This window comes from Physeter macrocephalus, chromosome 13 (genome assembly GCF_002837175.3).
Source record: "Physeter macrocephalus isolate SW-GA chromosome 13, ASM283717v5, whole genome shotgun sequence".
NCBI lineage: Eukaryota > Metazoa > Chordata > Mammalia > Artiodactyla > Physeteridae > Physeter > Physeter macrocephalus.
In genome coordinates, this window is record NC_041226.1 from 18,602,192 (window position 1) to 18,626,046 (window position 23,855).

The 23,855-nt window shown below is 43.9% G+C and overlaps 1 protein-coding gene and 1 long non-coding RNA gene across 14 annotated transcripts in view; one reads left to right on the top strand and one right to left on the bottom strand.

The window, feature by feature from the left end:
- Positions 1–23,855, top strand: part of EBPL (EBP like) — an 84,105-nt gene that overhangs the window by 28,853 nt on the left and 31,397 nt on the right. For 5 of the 13 annotated variants that reach the window (XR_003682617.2, XR_008619045.1, XR_008619047.1 and 2 more), the window contains exons 2-4: positions 12,216–12,285; positions 20,436–20,574; positions 23,087–23,239. Coding sequence is in view for 8 of the 13 variants with exons in the window: in XM_028497710.2 (XP_028353511.1) it covers positions 8,717–8,875; positions 12,216–12,285; positions 20,436–20,574; positions 21,851–22,091 (609 nt within the window). In the remaining 5 variants the exon portion in view is untranslated. The other 8 variants (XM_028497710.2, XM_028497707.2, XM_028497709.2 and 5 more) reach the window with 5 other exon arrangements.
- LOC114487483 (uncharacterized) lies at positions 8,003–9,790 on the bottom strand. The gene is made up of 3 exons (XR_003682620.2): positions 9,386–9,790; positions 8,768–8,836; positions 8,003–8,451 (listed from the first exon to the last, which is right to left on the bottom strand). It is a non-coding gene; the product is annotated as an uncharacterized lncRNA (long non-coding RNA).

Genomic DNA, 23,855 nt, shown 5'->3' on the forward strand with positions numbered 1-23,855 from the left:
TTCCTTTAAGAGTTTGATAGTGTCTGGCCTTACATTTAGGTCTTTAACCCATTTTGAGTTTATTCTTGTGTGTGGTGTTAGGGAGTGTTCTAATTTCATACTTTTACATGTAGCTGTCCAGTTTTCCCAGCACCACTTATTGAAGAGGCTGTCTTTTCTCCACTGTATATCCTTCCCTCCTTTATCAAAGATAAGGTGACCATATGTGCGTGGGTTTATCTCTGGGCTTTCTATCCTGTTCCATTGATCTATATTTCTGTTTTTGTGCCAGTACCATACTGTCTTGATTACTGTAGCCTTGTAGTATAATCTGAAGTCAGGGAGCCTGATTCCTCCAGCTCCATTTTTCGTTCTCAAGATTGCTTTGGCTATTCGGGGTCTTTAAAAAAGAAGGAAGAAAGGACTTTTTTCTCTCTTGGTTTCCTTATTGTGTTAATCCTTTCAGGCTGCTATAACACAATACCACAGACTGGGTGGCTTATAAACAACAGAAATTTTTTTCTCACAGTTCTGAAGGCTGGAAGTCTGAGATCAGGACACCAGCATGGTCAGGTGAGAACCTGCTTCCTGGTTCATAGCTGGCACCTGGGTGGATGCGACTAGGGGTCTCTCAGGAGCCTCTTTTATAAGGCATTGATCCCATTCATGATGGCTCCACCCTCAAGGCTTAGGCACCTCCTAATACCATCATCTTTCGGGGGAAAGATTTCACCAAGAATTTGGGGGCCATGTCTATAAAGTATGGAAATAATATTTTCTTCAAATGGTTGTTATAGGATTAAATAAAGCTTTGTAATTTAGGGCCGTGCTTCTCAAACTTGACTGTGCATAGTAATCACCTGGGGATCGTTTTATAATGTAGATTCTGACTCCATAGGTCTGGGATAGGGTCTGGGATTCTGCATTTGTCACAAGCTCCCAGGAGGTGCTCATGCTGCGGTTTGTGGACCACATTTGAATAGCAAGGATGTAGGGCACCGCCACAGTGCCTGGCGTTTAGCAGAGTTCAGTAAATGTTAATTCTTCCTCTGTCCCTTTTGTGACCCCTCCTCGCCATACCCTTTAGTGGGATTAACTTTTAATTTTCATCCCATCCCTATTTAATAATGTGGTAATACACATGTCCAATTAAGCTGAGCCTTGGAAGGTTTCAAATCTCTAATCTAAGAAGTATCAACGGTCTCAGCAGAGAAGGGTATATTCTTAAAACGGGAGAAATATTCTTTAAGTCCTAAATCAAACACTAAGCTGCTATGTTGTAGGAACAATAGGACTTGTGTGGCTGTATGATTCCTGAAGTACACAAAAGGGCCAGCATGGTCCATTGTTAATGTCAGGCGACAGCCCATCTGCTAGGACAGGTTCCGTCAAATGGAAGTCGTCATCTCATTAAGTGGATGACAGCTGGGCGGCATATATTTATGAAGTCACTAAAGCCTTGTCATTGAGGTACTGTAGGAGGCTGAAGCAGCTGATCCTTCCAGAGACAATGATGTATGCTGTTGCCATGACATGGAAAAATCAAGTCTGATTAGACTGAGATTTTGTGAGTCAGATCAGAAAATGCTAATAAATTTTGACAGGATTTATGTACTGATTCTATTCTTCTTCCACTTTTTTCTCCCACTCTTAATGCATGGTGCACTGTTTTTCTGGTTCTTCATCCAAACGCACTTAAAAAAAAAAACTTGCAAATATATTTAAGTATAAATTCAGCCTTTACAAATACAAACACAAATTACAAAACAGAAAATGTATGTTCTCTTTTATTTCTATAAAGGCTTTTTGCTGCTAAATTTTTCTTTAAGGGTGAAATGAGTAAACTGAGCATTCTCTACAAAATGGTCATTGAATTATAGATAGTAGAAGCTTGCCCAGCTCAAGCACTTTTTTTTTTTTTAATCTGAGCTTTGACTTGTAGCTGTCTTAAAGTCTATAAAATCCGTTGTTAGAATTACGTGTCTGGAATACCTTCAGTGAAAAATGAGACTGACCTCTGTTACTTAATTTATTTGCTATGATACATTTTAGCTTTTAAGCTGATTTTGTTGGCAACAGGGAGAAAGTATTTTAAGTATTTGTAGCTACATAATAACATATACATGAAAAATTTCTTGAAGGCTACTGTGGAGCTCAACAGTGGTATCTCAGAAGGATGAGATCAGGAGATCAGGGGGTCAGGAGAGAGACTTTTACCTTTCACTTTACAGCCTTTCGTAAATTTTTTTTAACTTTCAGCATGTATCCCTTTAATAATTTTTACTAGTTAAAATAGTAAATGTACATCACCAGAAGGGATGGCAGAAGAGTAAAGAAAAATCTGATGGAAAGTTAGCATGCGTGGGTGTTGGGAGCTCCGACATTGGATAGGACAGGTGAGCTGTGACAGGAAAAGAGCCCTTATCAGCGTGAGCAAAAGCCCACCCTGCTCAGCTTCTCTGCAGACTTAACTGGACAACAAGAGAGAATTCTCTCAGCATGTCACCCAGAGCCAGGACACCAGGGCTGGCATTTTGATGGCTGGTCGTTCACCAGAAGGGCATAGGTAATTTGAAAACGGAGTGTGAATAATGAGAGCTTTTTCCCCCTTTCTTTTTTTGTTCATGACCATTGGCTCTCCTTACTTTTTATCCCTTTTGTGCAAGTGTCCGCGTGCATGTATCTGTCTGTGTGTAGGACACTGTGGGGCTGGCAGAAGGTGAGCAGGTTTGCCCTGTGGTTTATTGAGGCTGGAGTAATCTGGAGACTCATAGCAGTGACTGTTGAAACACCGGTTTGTTTGATATTAAAGTGCATCCGAAGGGGAAGAGGATAGCAAACGGCTTACTTCTGTGCTGTGCTCACTCTGCATGCAGTGAGCTGCACCCCTCATCTGGTTTCACCTCAGCTGTGCCAGCCCCGGCTGATCCAGACCCAACACCCAGGCTGCTTGGGGTCTAGAGGGGATCCTGGGAGAGCTGAGGCTCAGGCTGTGGAGTCCCAGGTGCTCCTGACCGTGGTCCGGGGGCCCCACTTGCGTGTTCGAAGTGTGAAGGCCGAGGGCCTCTGGGACCCTGGGGTCCTGAGTCAGGAGTCCAGAAACGCAAGGGGCAACAGTTCTTTTTTGACAAGGTGCTATATATCTTTTTAAAATTAAGTTTTACTGTGAAAAATTTCAAACATTCACAAATGTAGAGAGAATAGTATAATGAATAGGTTTGGCGTTTTCAAATTTTGCTGCACTTGCTTTTTCTTCTTCTCCCTCCCTCCCCCTTTTTCTTTTGTTATTGCTGAAGTACTTTAAAGGGAATCCAGACCTCCTATCATTTTGCTCCTATGTCCTGAGTAAGCCTATCTCTGAAAATTCACGTTGTGCTTCTCAGGGCACAGGTGTCTGCCTCTCAGACCATGGTGGGAATTACTACAATAATAGCACAGGAATTCTTGAAGACACCCTCATGCCCAGCCAGTCATTCAGGGAGTCTACCCTGGAGGTCGCCACGAGCTTGCTCTTCCCAGGGCTGATGAGCGCTGGCAGGTGTAGGACGCACAGCCCGTTCCCACTGGAGAGGCTGGGGCTTAAACAGGCTCTGACCCCACAGTCCTCCCTGGGGCCCCTCCCTCCACACCTGACCCCTCCTGACAGGCACTCCACACAGGCCGCTGCTTATCGGCCTCACCAGTGGGGTCAGTGGAGCGAGTGCGGCTCTCAGGGCTTCCGGTCAGGACGAGATACTCCGAAAAGGCGAAGATGGAGATCTAGTCTAACTCTGCTCATTACTCTTTCATTCATACATCAAACATCTGTTGAGACCTTTACTCTGTTCCTTTATGTTGATTAGGGAATTGAAGCTCAGCGAGGTCAAGGTAGCAGGGACTGTAAGAAATAAAATCTACTGTCCTTGTTTTTGCTCAAGCTCACCCAGCTCTCCAGTGTGCAGCACAGGGCTCTCCCCCGTACACCGGTTCAAGCCCTACCTCCCAGTTATAGCAGCACCCTACCGACGGCCTTTGCTGCTTACCAAGCTCCTTTCATCCGATCCTTAAAATCTCCAGGTAACGGTTGAGCTCAAACATGAATTTTAGTTCTGGTTGGCTAGTTCTTAACCATACACTATGATTAAAGACTTACGGAGCTGATAACCTTCCAAGTTTATTTTGCAAGTTAATATAAACTTCACGTTCCAGAGCCTAGAAATAATTTTAAGGGGGAAGAAAAAGTACGTTATGGCTCATTTGATATAAAATGTGAATTCATGGGAGGAACTAAGTCTGTTTCCATTCTCTAGAATTCTACAGATAATTTTGGCCCTTGGCAAATTGCAACTAATGTTTCCAGTGACTTCTGTCTCAGGCCTGTTTGGTTAGGACAGATCTGGTTCAGAAGCCCCCAAAGAATCTTTAGGCTCCTAAGAGCTGGTCTCATTCTGAAGCTGGACTGCTGCCTTGTGCCCCTGATTTGCTCAGTTTTGCATTGAGTCTACTACTGGTGGAGATTTAGCAGCAGATAGTGGTGGGCCTGCGTTCGTCAATTTACGTTTCTCATGGTGAGTTCCTTATAGGATAAGATCAGAACAAGCCTAGAATCACAGCACATTCCAGAGATGGAACATCAGTTCCCTGGAACCCTGATATTGACACCTTACCCCTTTTCACTTTGTTCTTTTCCTGGCTTTAAATTGAATGTCCTTCCTGTGGTGCGACCTACCAGGACTTGATGGTGTAGGGAAGGGTTAGAAGCCCTTAGAGTTGTTTTAGGGGAAGAATCAAGTAGTTGCTAATGCTAACGGTACATGGCCTATGTTATGAAGGAAAGCCAAGTGTGTGTGCATCTGTTCGGCGCCCTTTTTACATAAAGCACAAGGGCAGGGTTCCTGTGAAGACCCATCGCACCATCCAGGTCTACACTGACCCACCGGACCTGCCCCAAGTCTGCGGCCATCCTATTTCTCCTTTCACACAAGAGCGTTTTCTCCATATAGCGAATGTTTTACCCAAAGACCTTTGAAAACCGTGTGTCTGGATCCATTTCATCTCTGTTATAGCTAAGAAAAAACTGCAGACAGAGAAATTAGGAGACCCGGCCAATTCTGCATGATTTAAGGATAACTGTACAAAGTTTGCAGATTCAGCCTAGGATTGTCTGTTAAAGCTCACCATCCATGTATTCCAGGTAGATTGCATTAATCAACACCTGGTCCTGCAGTTGAGCTTTGCTAGAAGGAGAAACGGACAGAAAAATAAACCATTATTGTGCAATCTGGTAAGTGAGTGGTAGAATTGTGTCCAGGTCAAGAGGCAGCACAGTGGAGAGAAGTCACTGGGGTTTTAAAGACTGCAGAGGTGGGCTTCCCTGGTGGCACAGTGGTTAAGAATCCGCCGGCCAATGCAGGTGACACGGCTTCAAGCCCTGGTCTGGGAAGATTCTACATGCCACAGAGCAACTAACCCCGTGCGCCACAACTACTGAGCCTGCGCTCTAGAGCCCACGAGCCACAGCTACTGAGCCCACGTGCCACAACTACTGAAGCCCACGCGCCTACTGAAGCCCGTGCTCCACAACAAGAGAAGCCACCGCAATGAGAAGCCCATGCACTGCAATGAAGGTAGCCCCCGCTTGCCGCAACTAGAGAAAAGTCCGCGCACAGCAACAAAGACCCGGTGCAGCCAAAAATAAATTAATAAATTAAAAATAAGTAAATAAAAACTGCAGAGGAGTTTATCAGGTGACAAGAGAGTAAAGGCACTCAAGATTCGCTGCAGACCCCTTGCTCCCCATGATGGAATGGCAGATCTTGCCCTTTGACAGTGGCCCCTACTCTGCTCTGCCAAATGCTTTGACTTTAGCAGAATAATTGGTTAATCATGCCCATGGGGGCAGTCTAGCCCATCAAGTTCAAGTACCAAGTGGTGATCTCTCCACTGAAAAACATTTGTATTCTTAACAACAAATTAACAGTTAAAAAATGGGCAAAAGATTTGAACAGACATTTCTCCAAAGAAGATAATACAAATGGCCAATAAGCCATAAGATCAGTAGTCATTAGGGAAATGCAAATCAAAACCACAATGAGATACCACTTTACACCCATTAGGATGTCTATTACAAAAAAACAGCAACAGCAAAGGAAAATAACGAGTGTTGGCAAGGATGTGGAGAAATTTGGAACTCTAGTGTACTGCTGTTGGGAATGCAAAGTGGTGCAGCCACTGTGGAAGGTAGCATGGGGGTTCCTCAAAAAGTAAAACAGGAACTTCCCTGGCGGTCCAGTGGTTAAGACTCCACGCTTCTGATGCAGGGGGCACGGGTTTGATCCCTGGTCGGGGAACTAAGATCCCAAATGCCGCGTGGCCAAAAAATAAATAAAATACATAAAAAATTTACAAAAAATTTTTTAAAGGTCAAATTAAAAAAAAAAAAGTAAAACATAGAATTACCATATGATCCAGCAATTCCACTTCTACCTAAATACCCAAAGGAACTGAAACTAGGGACTCAAACGGATACTTGCACAGCAGTATTCATAGCAGCTTATTCATGGTAGCGGAAAGGTAGAAACAACCTACCTAGACGTTCATCAGCAGATGAATAGATAAATAAAGTGTGGTGTATACATACAATAGAATATTATTCAGTCTGAAAAAGACATGAAATTGTGACACATACTACAACATGCATGTACCTCGAGGATATTATCCTAAGTGAAATGTCAGACACAAAAGACAAATGAGGTACCTAGAGTACTCAGAGTCCTAGAGGCAGAGGTAGAATGGTGGCCACCGGCGGCTGTGGGGGAAGACGGAGTGGGAAGTTATTGTTTAATGGGGACAGAGTTTCAGTTTGGGAAGATGAAGAAGTTCTGGAGATGGATGATGGTGATGGTTGCACAACAGTGTGAATGTACTTAATATCACTGAACTGAATACTTAAAACTTAAAATGGGTAAAATGGTAAAGTTTATGTTATGTATATTTTACCGTGATTTTAAAAATCCATGATATTTACATACATTTTGGTGGGGGGGAAAGCCAGGCACGTGTACTCTAGGTGGAGGAGCAGCTTGTACACAGGCCTAGAGGCCCACTTCCTCCTGGAAGTCTTCCCTTACTGTCCCAGCCACTGCTCCGTCATCTTCCTCCAGTCGTTATTGAGCAAAATGTCAGTGTAACACAACTAGATAACCAGCTGTCCGAGGCCAGGGCCCAGCTTACTCCAAAAAAAAAAGTCCTGACGATTTTGTTTAATGTTATTAATTAGTAATGTTACTCTTTCTTCCATGTCTCTCTTTCTACCTGTCTGGTTTTTTTTAATAAATTTTTTTAGAAATTATTGACTTTATGGTCAATTTAGAGACTGACGTACAGTTGTTAAAAAATAACAGAGATCCCTCGTGCACTTTGTCCAGTTTCCTCCAATGGTAATGTGTTTTCAAAACTATAGTGTAATATCACAAGTAGGACACTGACGTTGACAAGCCACTGACCTTAATCAGATTTCCTTAGTTTTGTTTGCACTTATGTGTGTGTGTGTGCATGTGTGTGTGTGTTAAGTTCTACACCATTGTACTGACCAGGTAGGCTCGTGTATTCAACCACAACAGTCAGATACCGAACAGCTCCAACACCATGAAGATCCCTAGTGTTTTTCTTTTGTAACTACCTGCACTTCCCCTCCCTCCGCCCCTTAACCCTGGAAACCACTAATATGTCCTCCGTTTCTAAAATTTATCATGTCAAAAAGTGTGATATAAATGGAATTATAGAGTATGTAACCTTTCGGGGTTGACTTTTTCACTCAGCATGATTCCCTGGAGCTCCATCCAAGGTATTGAGCGCGTCACTAGCTGGTTCTTTCTTATTGCTGGGGAGTAGTCCAAGGTATAAATGTACCATGGTCTATTTAGCCATATACCTTTTGAAGTACATTTGGTTTTTAGCTATTACCAAAAAAGCTGCTATCAACATTTGTGTACATGTTTTTGTGTGAACATAAGTTTTTATTTTTCTGGGATAAATGCCCGAGTGCAATTGCTAGATCATATGGTAATTACATGTTAGTTTTAAGAACCTGCCAAACTCAGGTTTTCCAGGGAGGCTGTTCCATTTTCATCCCACCAGAAATGTATGAGTGATCCATTTTCTCCACATCCTCATCAGCATTTGGTACTGCTGCTATTTTTTATTTTAGACATTCTGACAGATAGATAGTAATATCTCATTGTGGTTTATTTATTTATTTTTGGCTGTTTTGGGTCCTTGTTGCTGCATGCGGGCTTTTTCTAGTTGCGGCGAGCGGGGGCTACTCTTCATTGTGGTTGCTTCTCTTGTCGCGGAGCACGGGCTCTAGGTGCGTGAGCTTCAGTAGTTGTGGCATGCGAGCTCTAGAACGCAGGCTCAGTACTTGTGGCGCACAGGCTTAGTTGCTCCGCAGCACGTGGGATCTTCCCGGACCGGGGCACGAACCCGTATCCCCTGCATTGGCAGGCGGATTCTCAACCACTGCGCCACCAGGGAAGTCCTCTCATGGTGGTTTTTATTGGCATTTCCCTGATGGCTAACAATGTTGAACATCTTTTCATGTGTTTATTTGCTACCTGTATATTCTCTTTGGTGAAATGTCTCTTCATTTCTTTTGCCCATTTTCTAATTAAATTGGGTTTGTGTTTTGTTTTTTCTTTTAACTCATTCCCTCCACCCTTCCTTTTATTTCTTATTCTTTTAGTAAGCATTTATTAGCATGTCCCATCTATCAGGCATCTGGAATACAGAGACAAAGGCAAAGACTTACCCTAAAGAACTGATGGTTTTGAGGAGGAGACAAATAAGCAGGATTCTGTTCAGGAAAGACATCTACCTCCTATCAAGAGAATTAGTGAAGCATTGTTTCCTGGAGGAGGTAACATCTGATCAGCATTTGGAGGGTGGATATGTTCATTATACTTGATATGCTATACTGCCTTTACACTTAGAGTAGTGATATAGTAAGAGATATATAGTGCCTTCTAAAAGCCCCACAGGGCACCTTTCTTTCTAAGTAATTCATTACGTGGACTTGCCATTAAATCAAGGTTAGCAGACACTGAACACAAAATATCACCCTGAGTTCTTGAGAATTCTAAGACAGAGAAGACAACATCCCAGGCCCCCAAGATGTATGATCTAATGGGGACTGGAGATCCACCACCAGCAGACAGTTGATTAGAGAAACACAAATTTAGTAAGAAGGGAGAGTGAGAAATTAATTTTTACCAGGAAGTTTGGGAAGGTTTCTTGGAAAAAGGAGGGTTTGAGCTGGGATTTGAAAAAGGAGTAGAACTCCAACAGGTAGATATAAAAGGGAGCAAATTTGGTATACACTCCTGGGTCCCTGCATGTTATAGATCCCAGGTTTCCATCTTGGTCTTACCCAGGGAATTGCTTCTGAGGAAAGATTCTAGACTGGATGTCTGTGTCCATGTTTGCCGATGGCTCCAGTTGAAGAGGTTGCTAGTGGAAGTCACATCTAGTTTTAGGATGAGATCAACAATCTAATTTTGGGAAGTCCTTCATCTCACAGATAGATGTACTGAGGCCTAGAGAGGATCAAATTCAGTTCAGTCTTGTGGCCCCTACTGGCCAATCAGTGGATGTGTTTTGTCTAGAAAGTCCCAGGTCATGCCAGGGAAGTGGTGTGGATTTCCTGTGGCTCTGCTAAAAATAAAAAGATCAATTGGTGAAAATAAGGAGTTGCAGAGTGGATGGGGAGTACTTCTTGTTTAAAAACATTGTTTATCTCACATGTAATTTTTTAAAATCTCCTTTAAGGAATATAATTTTTACATATGCTCTGAAATAAACCACACTTACCAATTAAGTAACTTACAGAATGTCAAGAAAAGATAAAATAAACCAGCTTCACAGCCTCTGTTCAGCAAAGATTGGAGTGGATAAGAAGCTGGAAGATGTATTAATGAGATGGGGAGAAAGTCAGGTTTCTTCTCTCAATTAGAGAAAAAGAAAGGCAATTACAACTGTAGCATAAACAAAAATATCTGATAACAAAGTCATGGCCCAGATATGAAGCAAACTAAAATGTAGCATGAAACAAATAAAATAAAATGTAGCCTGATTTTGAGAAATGTATGAGTGTAAGAAAAAATATTCCATTTGCCACATTCTTCTTAAGTGACAAAAATACTGGATTTGTAGAGGAAGAAGTTGTGGCCCATTGCAGTGAACACTATTTACATAATCACCATATTGTAAATGCTGTTGATTGAATGGAAATGCAGTCAATTTTAACAACATACAAGCAAAGTGGACAGAGGTTGAGAGTTGGAAATGGGGAGGAGAGGGAGAGAGGATGGTGGGCGTTCTCATGCTTGTCTGATATTGTAAGAAGTCCAAATACTGCACAACACTGATGAATGGGTAAGCTGAGCCTTTAAGTTTTACTTTTTTTTTTTTTTTTTTGGCCGCACCAAGCACCTTGCAGGATCTTAGTTCCCTGACCAGGGACTGAACCCACATCCTCAGCAGTGAAAGTGAGGAGTCCTAACAACTGGACCGCCAGGGAATTCCCCAAAGTTTACTACATAAGTTACACATTTGGATAACTAATAGAAGAATTAAAGAGAATTCATATAGGGACTTCCCTGGTGGTCCAGTGGCTAAGACTCCAAGCTCCCAATGCAGGGGGCCCGGGTTCAGTCCCTGGTCAGAGAACTAGATCCCTCATGCCACAACTAAGAGTTCGCATGCCACAACTAAAGATGCTGCATGCCACAACTAAGACTCGGCACAGCCAAAATAAATAAGTAAATAAATAAATATTTTTTTTAAAAAAAAAGAATTCATATAGCTATTAAACGGATTCAGAACATGCTACTCCAAAATATACCACTTTGGTATATTGATTATTTTGAACTGAAGGCAATTCAGAAACTGTAGATGCAGGAAGGGCTCTCTGACCTCCCTCTTTGTACCTAAAATCAGGTCTTTGAACTTCCCATGAGAAAGGTGCCCTCCCTTTACCAGGAAGAAAAGAACATTCTTATCACTGGGGACTGGGCGTCAATGCTGAAGTGGTCCTGTACTAATAAACCTACTAAAATAACCCTTGTCTTCCATTACTTTCTCCCCATGTATGTCCTAGTCACTTTCCCACAATTTACTGTTCTCAGCTCAAGCCCCTTGGTCTTGTCACATCCCTGAAGTTTATTGTTCTTTGTGTAAAAAGGCATATAAGTTTTGGGGCCTAACAGCATATTCAGGTCTTCATTTTCCCTTCAAAGACTCCCATGTACATGTAAAAATATTAAATAAGATACATATGCTTTTCTTTTTAATCTGTTTATGTCGGTTAATTCTTAGGCCAGCTACAGGACCTAAGAGGGTAGAAGGAAATTTTTCCTCCCCTACTATCAAAAATTGGAAGAAGGGAAGGGGAGGGGAAACAGTGTAAATTATACTGTAATTTTTCAGGATGGACTGTCAGTTGATAATGTCTAAAGAAATAGTAATATAAGTATATTACGTGTTATGAAAATAGTTGCCAGAACTACAGACAGAAGTGGTTAAATGTGGTTGCCTCTGAGAAGCTGTACTAGAAGTGACCTTAGGGATTAGGCAGAGACACAATTTTGATGTCACATAAGTGATTGTTTTGGTAAAAAGAAATGAGAAGGGTTGTATTGACCAGGAACAAAATTTGTTCAAAGTATAATTGCAGCTATTTCATTACCTTAAATTTTAAATATAGCCTGTAAGCATTTCTAATTTTCCTAAATTTGCCCTTGTGCAGGAAAAAGAACTAGTTCAGCTCTGATATAGATATTTGAATGCCACTTTTGTTAAGAGAGATCTTGGATTTTTTTGAGGTGAGACAAAATGAAGTGAGACAAATGAAGTGTGAGGTACTTCTCAACGGTGTAAAATCCCTGGATTAATCCAGAGTTTAGCTTATTTAATATACCATTTAAGCTCTTTTCTTGTGCAAAATCTTCAACTTATTTTTTCCCCATCAGAGCACACCTCTGATTTTATAATGTCAATCATTGAAAACTAACATTTATTATATAAACATTCCCTTTGGACATATCCATTTCCAGGGTCAGGGAGCCAGGCTCCAGGAACTCACGCATGCACACCGCGGGACTGTGTGGTGTGGGGCAGGGCAGGGGACGCTGGCCACACTGTGGTGCCATCCTGTGGTCGTGATGCTAAATTAGAGCATGTTTTCGTTTTCTTCTCTCTAGGAAGGCCCTTTTGTCTACTTGTCTTTGGTAGGAAACATCACAGATTCTGATGCCTTGATTGCTTCATTGTGTAAGTAATTTAAAACGTTTGCATTTGCCATGTTTGAGGGATTAATTGCAAGTATGGCTGTCAATTAAATGAGTACCTGTACCCCACGCTGTATGATTCTATTTACATGAAATGTCCAGAATAGGCAAATCTATAGAGATAAATTATAGATTAGCAGTTGCCTGGGTGTGTGGGGAGGGGGCGGGATCATAGGCCAGAAATGGGGGTGACTGATAATGGGTACAAGTTTCTTTTTTGTGGTAGAAACATTATAAAATTACATGATTTGTGGTGATTCAAATCTGAGAATACACTAAAACTTGTTGAATTATACACTTTAAACAGATTTTAAAAAACAGGTCTGGCACGTGAATTATATCTCAATAAAGCTATAATTTCAAATTTCTGTTTGTTTTTATTTATTTAATTTATTTATTTTTGGCTGCACTGGGTCTTCGTTGCTGTGCATGGGCTTTCTCTAGTTGTGGCAAGCAGGTGCCACTCTTCATTGCGGTGCTCCGGCTTCTAATGGCAGTGGCTTCTCTTGTCGCAGAGCACAGGCTCTAAGTGTGCAGGCTTCCGTAGTTGTGGCTCGCGGGCTCAGTAGTTGTGGCTCGCGGGCTTAGTAGCTGTGGCTCGCGGGCTCTAAAGCACAGGCTCAGTAGCTGTGGTGCACAGGCTTAGTTGCTCCGCGGCATGTGGGATCTTCCCCAACCAGGGCTCGAACCCATGTCCCCCTGCATCGGCAGGTGGATTCTTAACCAGTGCACCACCAGGGAAGCCCTATAATTTCAAATGTTTATAGTGAGTGCAGATTGAGGCGTTTGCAGTGTTTAAACTGGGTGTTTTCCATATTTTATTATTAACTTTCATAAATCGTGTCCTCCAGCCAGGATCTGGACTCCTGTTCACCACTAGTGTTGTAAAACTCTTCTAGAGAATTGAGCCAGCCACAGTTAGTGCTTCCCAAAGCAAAACACATGTTATCTTTTGTGTGTGTGTGTGTGGTACGCGGGCCTCTCACTGTTGTGGCCTCTCCGTTGCGGAGCACAGGCTCCGGACACGCAGGCTCAGCGGCCATGGCTCACGGGCCCAGCCGCTCCGCGGCATGTGGGATCTTCCCGGACCGGGGCACGAACCCGTGTCCCCTGCATCGGCAGGCGGATTCTCAATCACTGCGCCACCAGGGAAGCCCCCACATGTTATCTTTGATGTCCGGCAGGTCCTAGCCATGGTAGTTCATGGCGCCTGAGTCCCACATCTTGAGGGCACCTGCTCAGTTCCACGGGCTAAGGAAAACGCAGCTGTGCACCTTTTGGGCGAGTCTGCCGGATTAAACTGTGCTTGAGAATTGCTAGGGAAGTCTGGGGTTGAGGATTCCAGCTCAAGTCACTGTCCTCCTACCCCGGCTGCCCTGCTCAGCCTCAGAGAAAGCAAACAGCCCAGATTTGGCTCAGTCCCATGAAATGCAAATATCTAATTCGATCTTTATCAGTCATCTTCAGTCTACATTTTCACCTTTAAAAAAGTGAAAACTCGGGCTTCCCTGGTGGCGCAGTGGTTAAGAATCCGCCTGCCGATGCAGGGGACGCGGGTTCGAGCCCTGGTCCGGGAAGATCCCACATGCCTTGGAGCAACTAAGCCCGTGCGCCACAACTACTGAGCCTGAACTCTAGAGCCCACGAGCCACAACTGCTGAAGCCCGCACACCGAGAGCCCGTGCTCCACAACAAGAGAAGCCACCTTAATGAGAGGCCTGCGCACTGCAACGAAGAGTAGCCCCCGCTTGCTGCAACTAAAAAGAAAGCCTGCGTGCAGCAACGAAGACCCAACGCAGCCATAAATAAATAAATAAATTTATTATTATTTTTTTAAGTGAAAACTCATTTAATGGAAGTACCCTTTATTAGTGTGAAAGTGAAAATCCAGTAGATAATGTCAAGTAGTGCTTCTTGGACTTTAAAGTACACAGATTGCTTGGGGTTCTTGTTAAAATGCAGATTCTAATTTCAGAGGGTCTGGGGTAGGGCCTCCCAGATATTGATCTGTGGACTGTCCTTTGATTCAGCAGGATGTAGAACTTGTTAAAGATGGTAAGGAAGACTTTATTCAAGAGGGACTATGGCGATGGGAGAGAGATTGGGCTCAACTCTAAATACAAGGACAGGTGGAGATTCACAGGAAAGGAGCAAGGTTGGGGTCAGTGGATAGAAAATTACTGAGAAGAAACATCAAGGCTGTGGGACTCTTGATAGACTAACGCAACAGGATCCTTGCTGAAGGCAGGCCAGGGTATTAATATATAGAGGGTGGGAGATGAGGAATTTGATCAGATATCAAGATTATCTACACTCCCATGTTCATAGCAGCAGTATCTACAATAGCCAAGACATGGAAACAACCTAAGTGTCCACTGACAGATGAATGGATAAAGAAGCTGTGGTGTAGATATACAATGGAATATTATTCAGCCGTAAAAAGAAGGAAATCCTGCCATTTGTGAAAACATGGATGGACCTTGCAGACATTATGCTAAGTGAAATAAGCTAGACAGAAAAAAACAAAAACTGTAATATCTCATATATGGAATCTAAAAAATAAACGAACAACCCAAACTCATAGAAAAAGAGATCAGATTTGCGGTTACCAGAGGCGAGGACTGTGGAGTGGGGGAATTGGATGAAGATGTTCAAAAGGTACAAACTTCTAGACTTCCCTGGTGGTACAGTGGTTAAGAATCCGCCGCCAGCGCAGGGGACACAGGTTCGAGCCCTGGTCTGGGAAGATCCCCCATGCTGCGGAGCAACTAAGCCCGCGAGCCACAACTACTGAAACCCGCGTGCCTAGAGCCTGTGCGTCTGGGAAGATCCCCCATGCTGCGGAGCAACTAAGCCCGCGAGCCACAGTTACTGAAACCCGCGTGCCTAGAGCCTGTGCTCCGCAACAAGAGAAGCCACTGCAATGAGAAGCCCACGTACTGCAACGGAGAGTAGCCCCCGCTCACCGCAGCTAGAGAAAGCCCACGCACAGCAACGAAGACCCAACGCAGCCAAAAATAAATAGAAAAATAAATAAATTTTTTTTTTTTTTTTTTTTGTGGTATGCGGGCCTCCCTCTGTTGTGGCCTCTCCCGATGCGGGGCACAGGCTCCGGACGCGCAGGCTCAGCGGCCATGGCTCACGGGCCCAGCCGCTCCGCGGCATGTGGGATCCTCCCAGACCGGGGCGCGAACCCGGTTCCCCTGCACTGGCAGGCAGACGCGCAACCACTGCGCCACCAGGGAAGCCCCAATAAATTTATTTTTAAAAAAAGGTACAAACTTCTAGTTCTATGATAAATAAGTACTAGGGATGTAATGTATGACATAATTAACACTACTGTATGGCAAATTTGAAAGTTGTGGGTTTTTTTCCTTTTTTTTTGTGGCACGGAGGCCCCTCACTGTTGAGGCCTCTCCCGTTGCGGGGCACAGACTCTGGACGCACAGGCTCAGTAGCCATGGCTCACGGGCCCAGCTGCTCCGCAACACGTGGGATCTTCCCGGACCGGGGCACGAACCCGTGTCTCCTGCATCGGCAGGCGGATTCTCAACCACTGCGCCACCAGGGAAGCCCCCTGAAAGTTGTTAAGAGAATAAATCCTAAGAGTTCTTACCACAAGGAAAAAACATTTTTTCTTTTTCTTTTTTTTTGTATCTATATGACATGATGGATGTCATTAAACTTATTGCGGTAATCATTTCACAATATATACAAGTCAATGCATTATGCTGTATACCTTAAACTTACACAGTGCTGTATGTCAGGAATATCTCAATAAAACTGGGGGTTGGGGGGGAGTGATCAGATACCAAGAGTGAAGGATTTTCACTAAACTTACGCAACAGGATTCTTGCTGAAACTGGACTAAGTGGGCCAAGCACAGAGCCCAAGGTCGAGACCTTTTGGAGAAGAGGGCGTGGAGGAGGCTGCCTTGAGTTTGGTCAAGAAGAGTTGTGCCCCTAACCTCCGCTCTGTGGCAAAGGGCACAGCCGTGGCTTGGCTACTGGAAACCTCCAGCCCTTCGTGTGCATCTTTCCCTCTAAACCTCTGCCTGAGCCTGGCAGTCAGTCACAAAATAAAGGATGAGGATCACATCATTAGGTTTATTAATGCTCTGTTTGCCCTTTCGCTGTTGTAGGTGTTTAACCTGCAAAGAGTTGGTCAAGGTTAAGCAGTAGATGAGGAGATGCCAGAGGCTTGATACACTGGGGCCAGCAGATAGCAGGGCCTGCTTCCAGTGCCTGTCCCCACCCCACCTCCCCCCCACTTTCACTTACACACACGCTGTCTCCTTCAGCTTTGCTGATTTCCTGCAGTTTCAGACCCACCGAGGGCTCTCAGCCCCAGGCCTTTGCTCAAACTCCTCCGCGAGATACCCTCTCCCTCCCCCAGTTCAAGGCTCGCCTCTTGTGATGTAAGCCCTGAGATTTTTTTTTTTTTCGTGCAAATATGCTTTATTTCTGTAATTTAGAAGAGACCTTTTGATTTAGGGAATGGGAGCTGTGTTTCAGTTCATACATATCGTCACACACTTCCCCAAGGGGGGGGGGCAATTGACAGGCCACACAGGGGTCCTATTATATGACACCCTCATCCAAGTGGCCCTTGAGACTGGACCAGGTACCCTTCGGGACAGAAATGAACGATGGGCTGGCCACTGATCTTTCCTAGGCGGATTCTCAACCACTGCGCCACCAGGGAAGCCCCCTGAAAGTTGTTAAGAGAATAAATCCTAAGAGTTCTTACCACAAGGAAAAAACATTTTTTCTTTTTCTTTTTTTTTGTATCTATATGACATGATGGATGTCATTAAACTTATTGCGGTAATCATTTCACAATATATACAAGTCAATGCATTATGCTGTATACCTTAAACTTACACAGTGCTGTATGTCAGGAATATCTCAATAAAACTGGGGGTTGGGGGGGAGTGATCAGATACCAAGAGTGAAGGATTTTCACTAAACTTACGCAACAGGATTCTTGCTGAAACTGGACTAAGTGGGCCAAGCACAGAGCCCAAGGTCGAGACCTTTTGGAGAAGAGGGCGTGGAGGAGGCTGCCTTGAGTTTGGTCAAGAAGAGTTGTGCCCCTAACCTCCGCTCTGTGGCAAAGGGCACAGCCGTGGCTTGGCTACTGGAAACCTCCAGCCCTTCGTGTGCATCTTTCCCTCTAAACCTCTGCCTGAGCCTGGCAGTCAGTCACAAAATAAAGGATGAGGATCACATCATTAGGTTTATTAATGCTCTGTTTGCCCTTTCGCTGTTGTAGGTGTTTAACCTGCAAAGAGTTGGTCAAGGTTAAGCAGTAGATGAGGAGATGCCAGAGGCTTGATACACTGGGGCCAGCAGATAGCAGGGCCTGCTTCCAGTGCCTGTCCCCACCCCACCTCCCCCCCACTTTCACTTACACACACGCTGTCTCCTTCAGCTTTGCTGATTTCCTGCAGTTTCAGACCCACCGAGGGCTCTCAGCCCCAGGCCTTTGCTCAAACTCCTCCGCGAGATACCCTCTCCCTCCCCCAGTTCAAGGCTCGCCTCTTGTGATGTAAGCCCTGAGATTTTTTTTTTTTTCGTGCAAATATGCTTTATTTCTGTAATTTAGAAGAGACCTTTTGATTTAGGGAATGGGAGCTGTGTTTCAGTTCATACATATCGTCACACACTTCCCCAAGGGGGGGGGGCAATTGACAGGCCACACAGGGGTCCTATTATATGACACCCTCATCCAAGTGGCCCTTGAGACTGGACCAGGTACCCTTCGGGACAGAAATGAACGATGGGCTGGCCACTGATCTTTCCTGGTGGTCGTCCTCACCTTCATCCCAATTCAAAGCCTTGATTTCTGACACTGTGGAAGGTACGGGACTAAGAGAAAGGCCTGAGATTAAGATCCAAGATTACGTGTGCCTTGACGTCTGGTAAAATCCAGAGGGCCTCAGATGTCGTAAATTCCAGGCCCCTCTGCACCCTGCTTCCTCATATAAGGTCCCTAGACAAGCAGCCCTCCTGGTCTCTGGGACCAGCACGGTGCCTGCATACCCCTGAGGAGCCGGCTTCAGTTCCCTGCCAGCCCTCAGAATTACTCAAACAATCCTATCACATCCTGCCGCGGGGACCAGGGGTCACCCACCCTGGTGTTACTGCAGAGCCCACCTGCCACAGTCCCTCCTCGTTCACTCCAGTTCCTAGGGCAGCCCCACGCGGCACAGTGTGCTTCTCCCCGAGCCTGCGAGTGTTCTGTGACTAAGGAACTGCCCAATGTCACCTGTTGTGTGTTGAGCCACCACATAAGCCCAGGGCGGGAACCCTTCCCTCACGTGTAGGGTGAAGAGGAAGCGATCAGAACACCTCATCTCCTAGCTTGTGCAGTGCCTTTTCTCCATGTCCCTATTCTCTGTCCCCGTCACTTATTGCATGGTTTGAGCTCGCTACAGTATGAACCACCAGCAGCAGACTTTGTGTCCTGGTCACTGCTGCATTCTTGAGACCTAGCATAGAGGCGTCTATACGCTACAAAAAACTTGTTGAATTAAAGAATGAATGAAGGGGACTTCCCTGGCGGTCCAGTGGTTAGACCCTGGACTTCTAATGCAGAGGGCATGGGTTCGATCCCTGGTCAGGGAACTAAGATCTCACATGCCACGCGTCCAAAAAATAAATAAATCAATCAAAAGTTTTTTAAGAAAGAATGAATGAATGGGGTTATTTTTGTGAATGTCTAAACACCCACTAATCTCTTAGCTCCTAAAGCATTGACCTTTTACTTGTGATATTCTCTTAGATTTTGGCTGCACTAGAGAGTATATTTCACCTATTGTATCTTTGTTTAAATTTAGAGGGAAAACTTTTACTTTCACTATGATGTTGTTTTCCAGTTAGGTCATGGCAGGCAGTCGGCTAAGGACAGGCTGGACGGCTCTGCCTGGTCTGCCAGTTGCGTACAGAATCTCCGCTCAGCGTGTGTCTGTGTGTTATCTCATTAAATAGCTAATCCTGTTTACTGGCCTGTCCTTTCTCTGGGGACAGCCTTTCATGGGAACCCGTCATCCCTGGCCCTGGGGGGACCCTAACTCTAACCATCAGGAGACTGTTGCTTTGCTCTGCTCAGACCAATCCGATCACGCAGCTAAGTTTTGACCATTCATACCTTTTCTAAGTAACGTGAGAGCAGTAGTTAAAGGGAGAGAAGAGGTGGGGACTTTGGGGTTTTTTTCCTCTGGTTACTTGAGATCTTAGGACCAGCACGTATTACTTTGTTAAAGTAAAAAGGAAAGAGAGGCAGAGAGAAAGAGAGGGGGGGAGGTGGGGAGGAAGGAAAGAGAGAAAGAAAGAAGGAAGGAAAGAAGAGAGAAGGAGGGAGAGAGGGAGGGAGGGGAATATGACCTCACCTAGTGCATCGCCCTTGGTCCTTCACTAAAAAGACTATCTGACCTCGTGGTGCTTCCTAGAAGTAACCATCCTGATAATGGGGCCTGGAAAGATTTCTTAGGGCACACCTGCTCCCTGGTCAGCACAATTTCGTGGTAGCTGTGTTAGTGAATTCTGTCCCTGTAGCAGACCGAAATGCCCCTTTGTCCATTTAGGATTCATTCTGTAGTCCAGGCTGTGTTATTCCCCTCCCCTCCCTGCTGCCTCCTCAGCACTCAATTCCTCTTCAGTCACTAATAAACATGTGTTTTTTTTATAAACATTTCCTTAATAATAATTTTCCCACATCTAACTAATACAGACTTTATGTCGAAATTTTGAAGTAAGGAATTATAATGCATTTACCAAGATAACTATTAAAGATTATCTTTGCAAAGTCTGACTGTGTCAAACTGATGTAGAATTCTGCTGCTTACGATGAAAAGGGAGAGGGTGAAGAGGGCACACGTGTGAAAGCACTTTGGAAAATGCAAATCATTTTACAAATATAACATGATATTGTTATTATTACTTGTGTCCAGTGGCAAATGCATTTTCGTCATAGGGCCTCTCTTGTCTTCCACTAAGGCATTATGAAGACTATGGAGAGCGTGGCAGTTACTCTTTTATCTCTTCCTAACGGGGAAAAAAAAAAGGTCATTTCCTCTAACTGTCATAAAAATGATTGCCAGAGGAGTAACAAAATGTATTTTGTTTTCAGGGAAAGAATATGGCAAAGCTGATGCAAGATGGCTTTATTTGGATCCAACCATTGTGTCTTTGGAAATTCTGACTGTCGTTCTGGGTGGGTTTCTGGCATTGGTTCTCATTTATGCCATCGTCAAAGAGAAACATTATCGGTAAGTGCTCTTCTCCTGTCCTGCGGAAAAGAGGAGGAACATTAGCTGTCCCAACGCCAGCGTGACATTTGGAGGGGATAATGACCAGAGTTCTTTGTTAGACAAAAAGTAGCCTAGAAACGAAAGTTGTTAGATATTAGTTAAGGATCATGGTGCCACCAGGATAATTTCAGACCATTCAAAATAAAAAATATGAGAAATATGATTGTATTGGCAACCTAGATGCTGTATAGACAAGCACGGTGGTGACAGCATTGGATGATTTGCCACCAGTATTTTGGAGAATCAAAAGGTAATATCTGCATCCTTTCCCTCCAACTCATTCTAGAAAACTCCCATTCTGCTTGACACAAAGAAAAATCTCTTATGTAATTCTGAGGTAGACATGCAAGGTAAATAAGAAATCTTTGCAGAAGCAGGCTGTGGAGGGTAGGAGGAAGGCAGAAGTGTGAGGAGACGAAGGAGAACGATGGCAGATTAACCATCCATCAATCAGACCCTGAAACTTTGAACTCCGCTTCCTCCCTCCCTTTCCTTCCTCTCCATCTTAGGGACACGGTGACCTGGGACAAACGGATTGCTCTCCTGGGGATGATTCCCTAAAACAATGTCAAGCAGGCACAACGGCATTCCATTTTCCACCATCTTGTATCAAAGAAGAAGTCTTATGTAAAGCTTCATCATAAAATTTCAGATTTGAAAGAGACCTCAAAGGTCATTTAATCCACTTTCCCCCACCCAGTTTTACATAGAGAGTTGGCAGGGAGAATTAAATTTCTCCTGGGTGCCTTACATGTCTTTGACTCCATGATCGTGGTTGTAGATTTACTACATGCACCCATTTGTTTATTTCAAACATTTGACACATATGCATTGTTGAATATGTGCCAGGCAGTGCTTTATCTACATATCTCATTTAATCTCCACAATATTTTTCGAGGAAGGGACTATTATTATCCCTTTTACAACAGGTGAAATTGCGGCTCATAGAGACATTCACATCCAGGTCTCTCTTTACTGGGTCAGTTGTGACCTCACTAAATCTTCCGAAGAATAGGACAGGATACCCAAGAGACCTTCTTTAACTCTGAGGATAATCTTCTAGGAAAGGCACTATTGCTTCTCCAAGGAAAGCATGGGTCTTCATTAATTATCAATTTGCCCCATCAGAGGAGCTCTACGTAAAACCCGAGGTCCAGCTTCAGGGAGGTTTTCTGCCGTGGAAAACTGTTGATGCCGCTGGCAGTTTCATCCCTTGTCTCTTTCTCTCTAACAGGCATTTCATACAGATCACCCTGTGTGTGTGTGAATTGTATGGCGGGTGGATGACCTTCTGCCCAGACTGGCTTATGGGAAGCCCCAACCTCAACACCAACAATTGGCTCTACTTTTGGGTCTATCTGGTATTTTTCAATGGTGTTTGGGTTCTGATCCCAGGACTCTTACTGTGGCAGTCATGGGTAGAACTCAAGAAAATGCATCACAAAGGATTCAATTCAGGCAAAAAGTTTCAGTGAATTTTCAAAATCATGAACACCATCAGCATGCTTTATGAGCCAGAATGAATCAAACCTGTTTGTTGGGCCAAAATGTAATACATTCCAGTCTATACTTTTCTTTTATATTGTCATTCTTGAACAACCTAATTGCTTTCAATTGAATCAATTTCAAATGGACTGTAAGGTTGACAAGTTTTGGCTGTTGTTTTTTCCAATTAAATGGCAATACAGGGAACAGAGAATAAATTTAAACTTGTAATAATAACACATTTAATTATATACTTTTATGGCTAGCATTAATTGTTCTACATTAATAAAGCCAATTATCATGAAATGCTGTAGAGCATGTTATATTAATTTTTTATTTCAAAGAACATGTTGTTGCTTCGACCTTTGATCTTCCCTCCAGTCTTTTGGTTACCAAAGTGAAACCAGAAATGAAATGAGTGCTTCTGTTTTGCGTTTGTACTTTATCAAATTTGTGAAGCCAACAAAAATGATAGTGGAAGGAATTTGGGAGTGGGCTAACTCCTCATGGGTGAACATTGGGGTTTCACACAGATGATTGATTTATATCTGTCCTTTTTAAGGAGGAAGATTTAAGATACCTTACAAAAATACGATAAAAAGTAAATCAGGAAATAGGAGCATAGGGAAAATGCGTGAGAAACAATAAGATGAAGGTAAAATTAATATGCAAAATGCATGCCGTGACGTCGTATGTAACTGATAGAAGTGAAGCATAAATTTAACACTTACCTTCAGTACCAAGAGGGAGATATGATCACACTATGTTTCAGAAAACACTCGTTTTGCCAGATGGCTGTAGCACTTCCGTCGGAGGTGGGGAGCGGGTACTCACATTAACTTGTTCAACACCTGACTTTCTTACTAGCCTGTTAGCTCACAGATGTATTCTCTGCCTAGAAGGGTGCCCGGCATATCCACCAGGCACTTGGTTGGTTGTGGTGGATGCTGTCACTTAGCTCAGTCTGCATTCCCCCTCCTTCTAGGTGTCCTCTTATCCTGCAGAGAGCTGCAAGTTGTGGTCCTGGGTGCAAAATTGCTGTCACCTTTCAGAGGTACTTGTGAACGGTTTGGAGGGTGAAAGCATGGAGACCGTTTTCAGCTGTTCCTTTTTCACTTTTGCTGTTTTGTGGCGACAGGTAATGTCTATGACTATGGAAACGTGAGGGTTTGGAGCTGTTAGCACTTCGAGCGTTCAACTTCGTGGGTACTGAGAGGCAGTTGTGGTTGGGGCAGTGGGGGTAAAGGGTTTGTGGGCTGAGGAGCTCCAGTGGTGGCCTCACTAGCAGTGCCTGCCTTGGGAGGGTCCACCATGTGGTCATCTGGGAGCCATTCCTAGAAGCTGAGCCAAGCACCTACTCTTGGAGTCCTCCAGTGATTTTTATAAGCATCCTCGATTAAATCCTCCTGCTTAAAACACCTAGAGTAATTGCTGTTTTCTATGCTTTTATCCCGAATGATACCTGACTGTGATATTCGTTGAATATTGAGTAAGTCTGGCCAAGTAAGTTTGAGGACTATTATGTTAGCACATTAAAGACTTTAGAAGTCCTGCAGTGAAGAAACTAGATTAACTTGTTTAACCCAGCTTTTCCCAACATATTTACCAGACCACTTTAACAAGTAGGATGGAACATCAGATAGGGAAGCACTGAGTAACAGAGTTCCGTTTTCATGAGATTAAAAACAAACCAGTTGCCAATAAACAATTAAAGTAGAATTTTTAAAAATACCATTTACGGGGCTTCCCTGGTG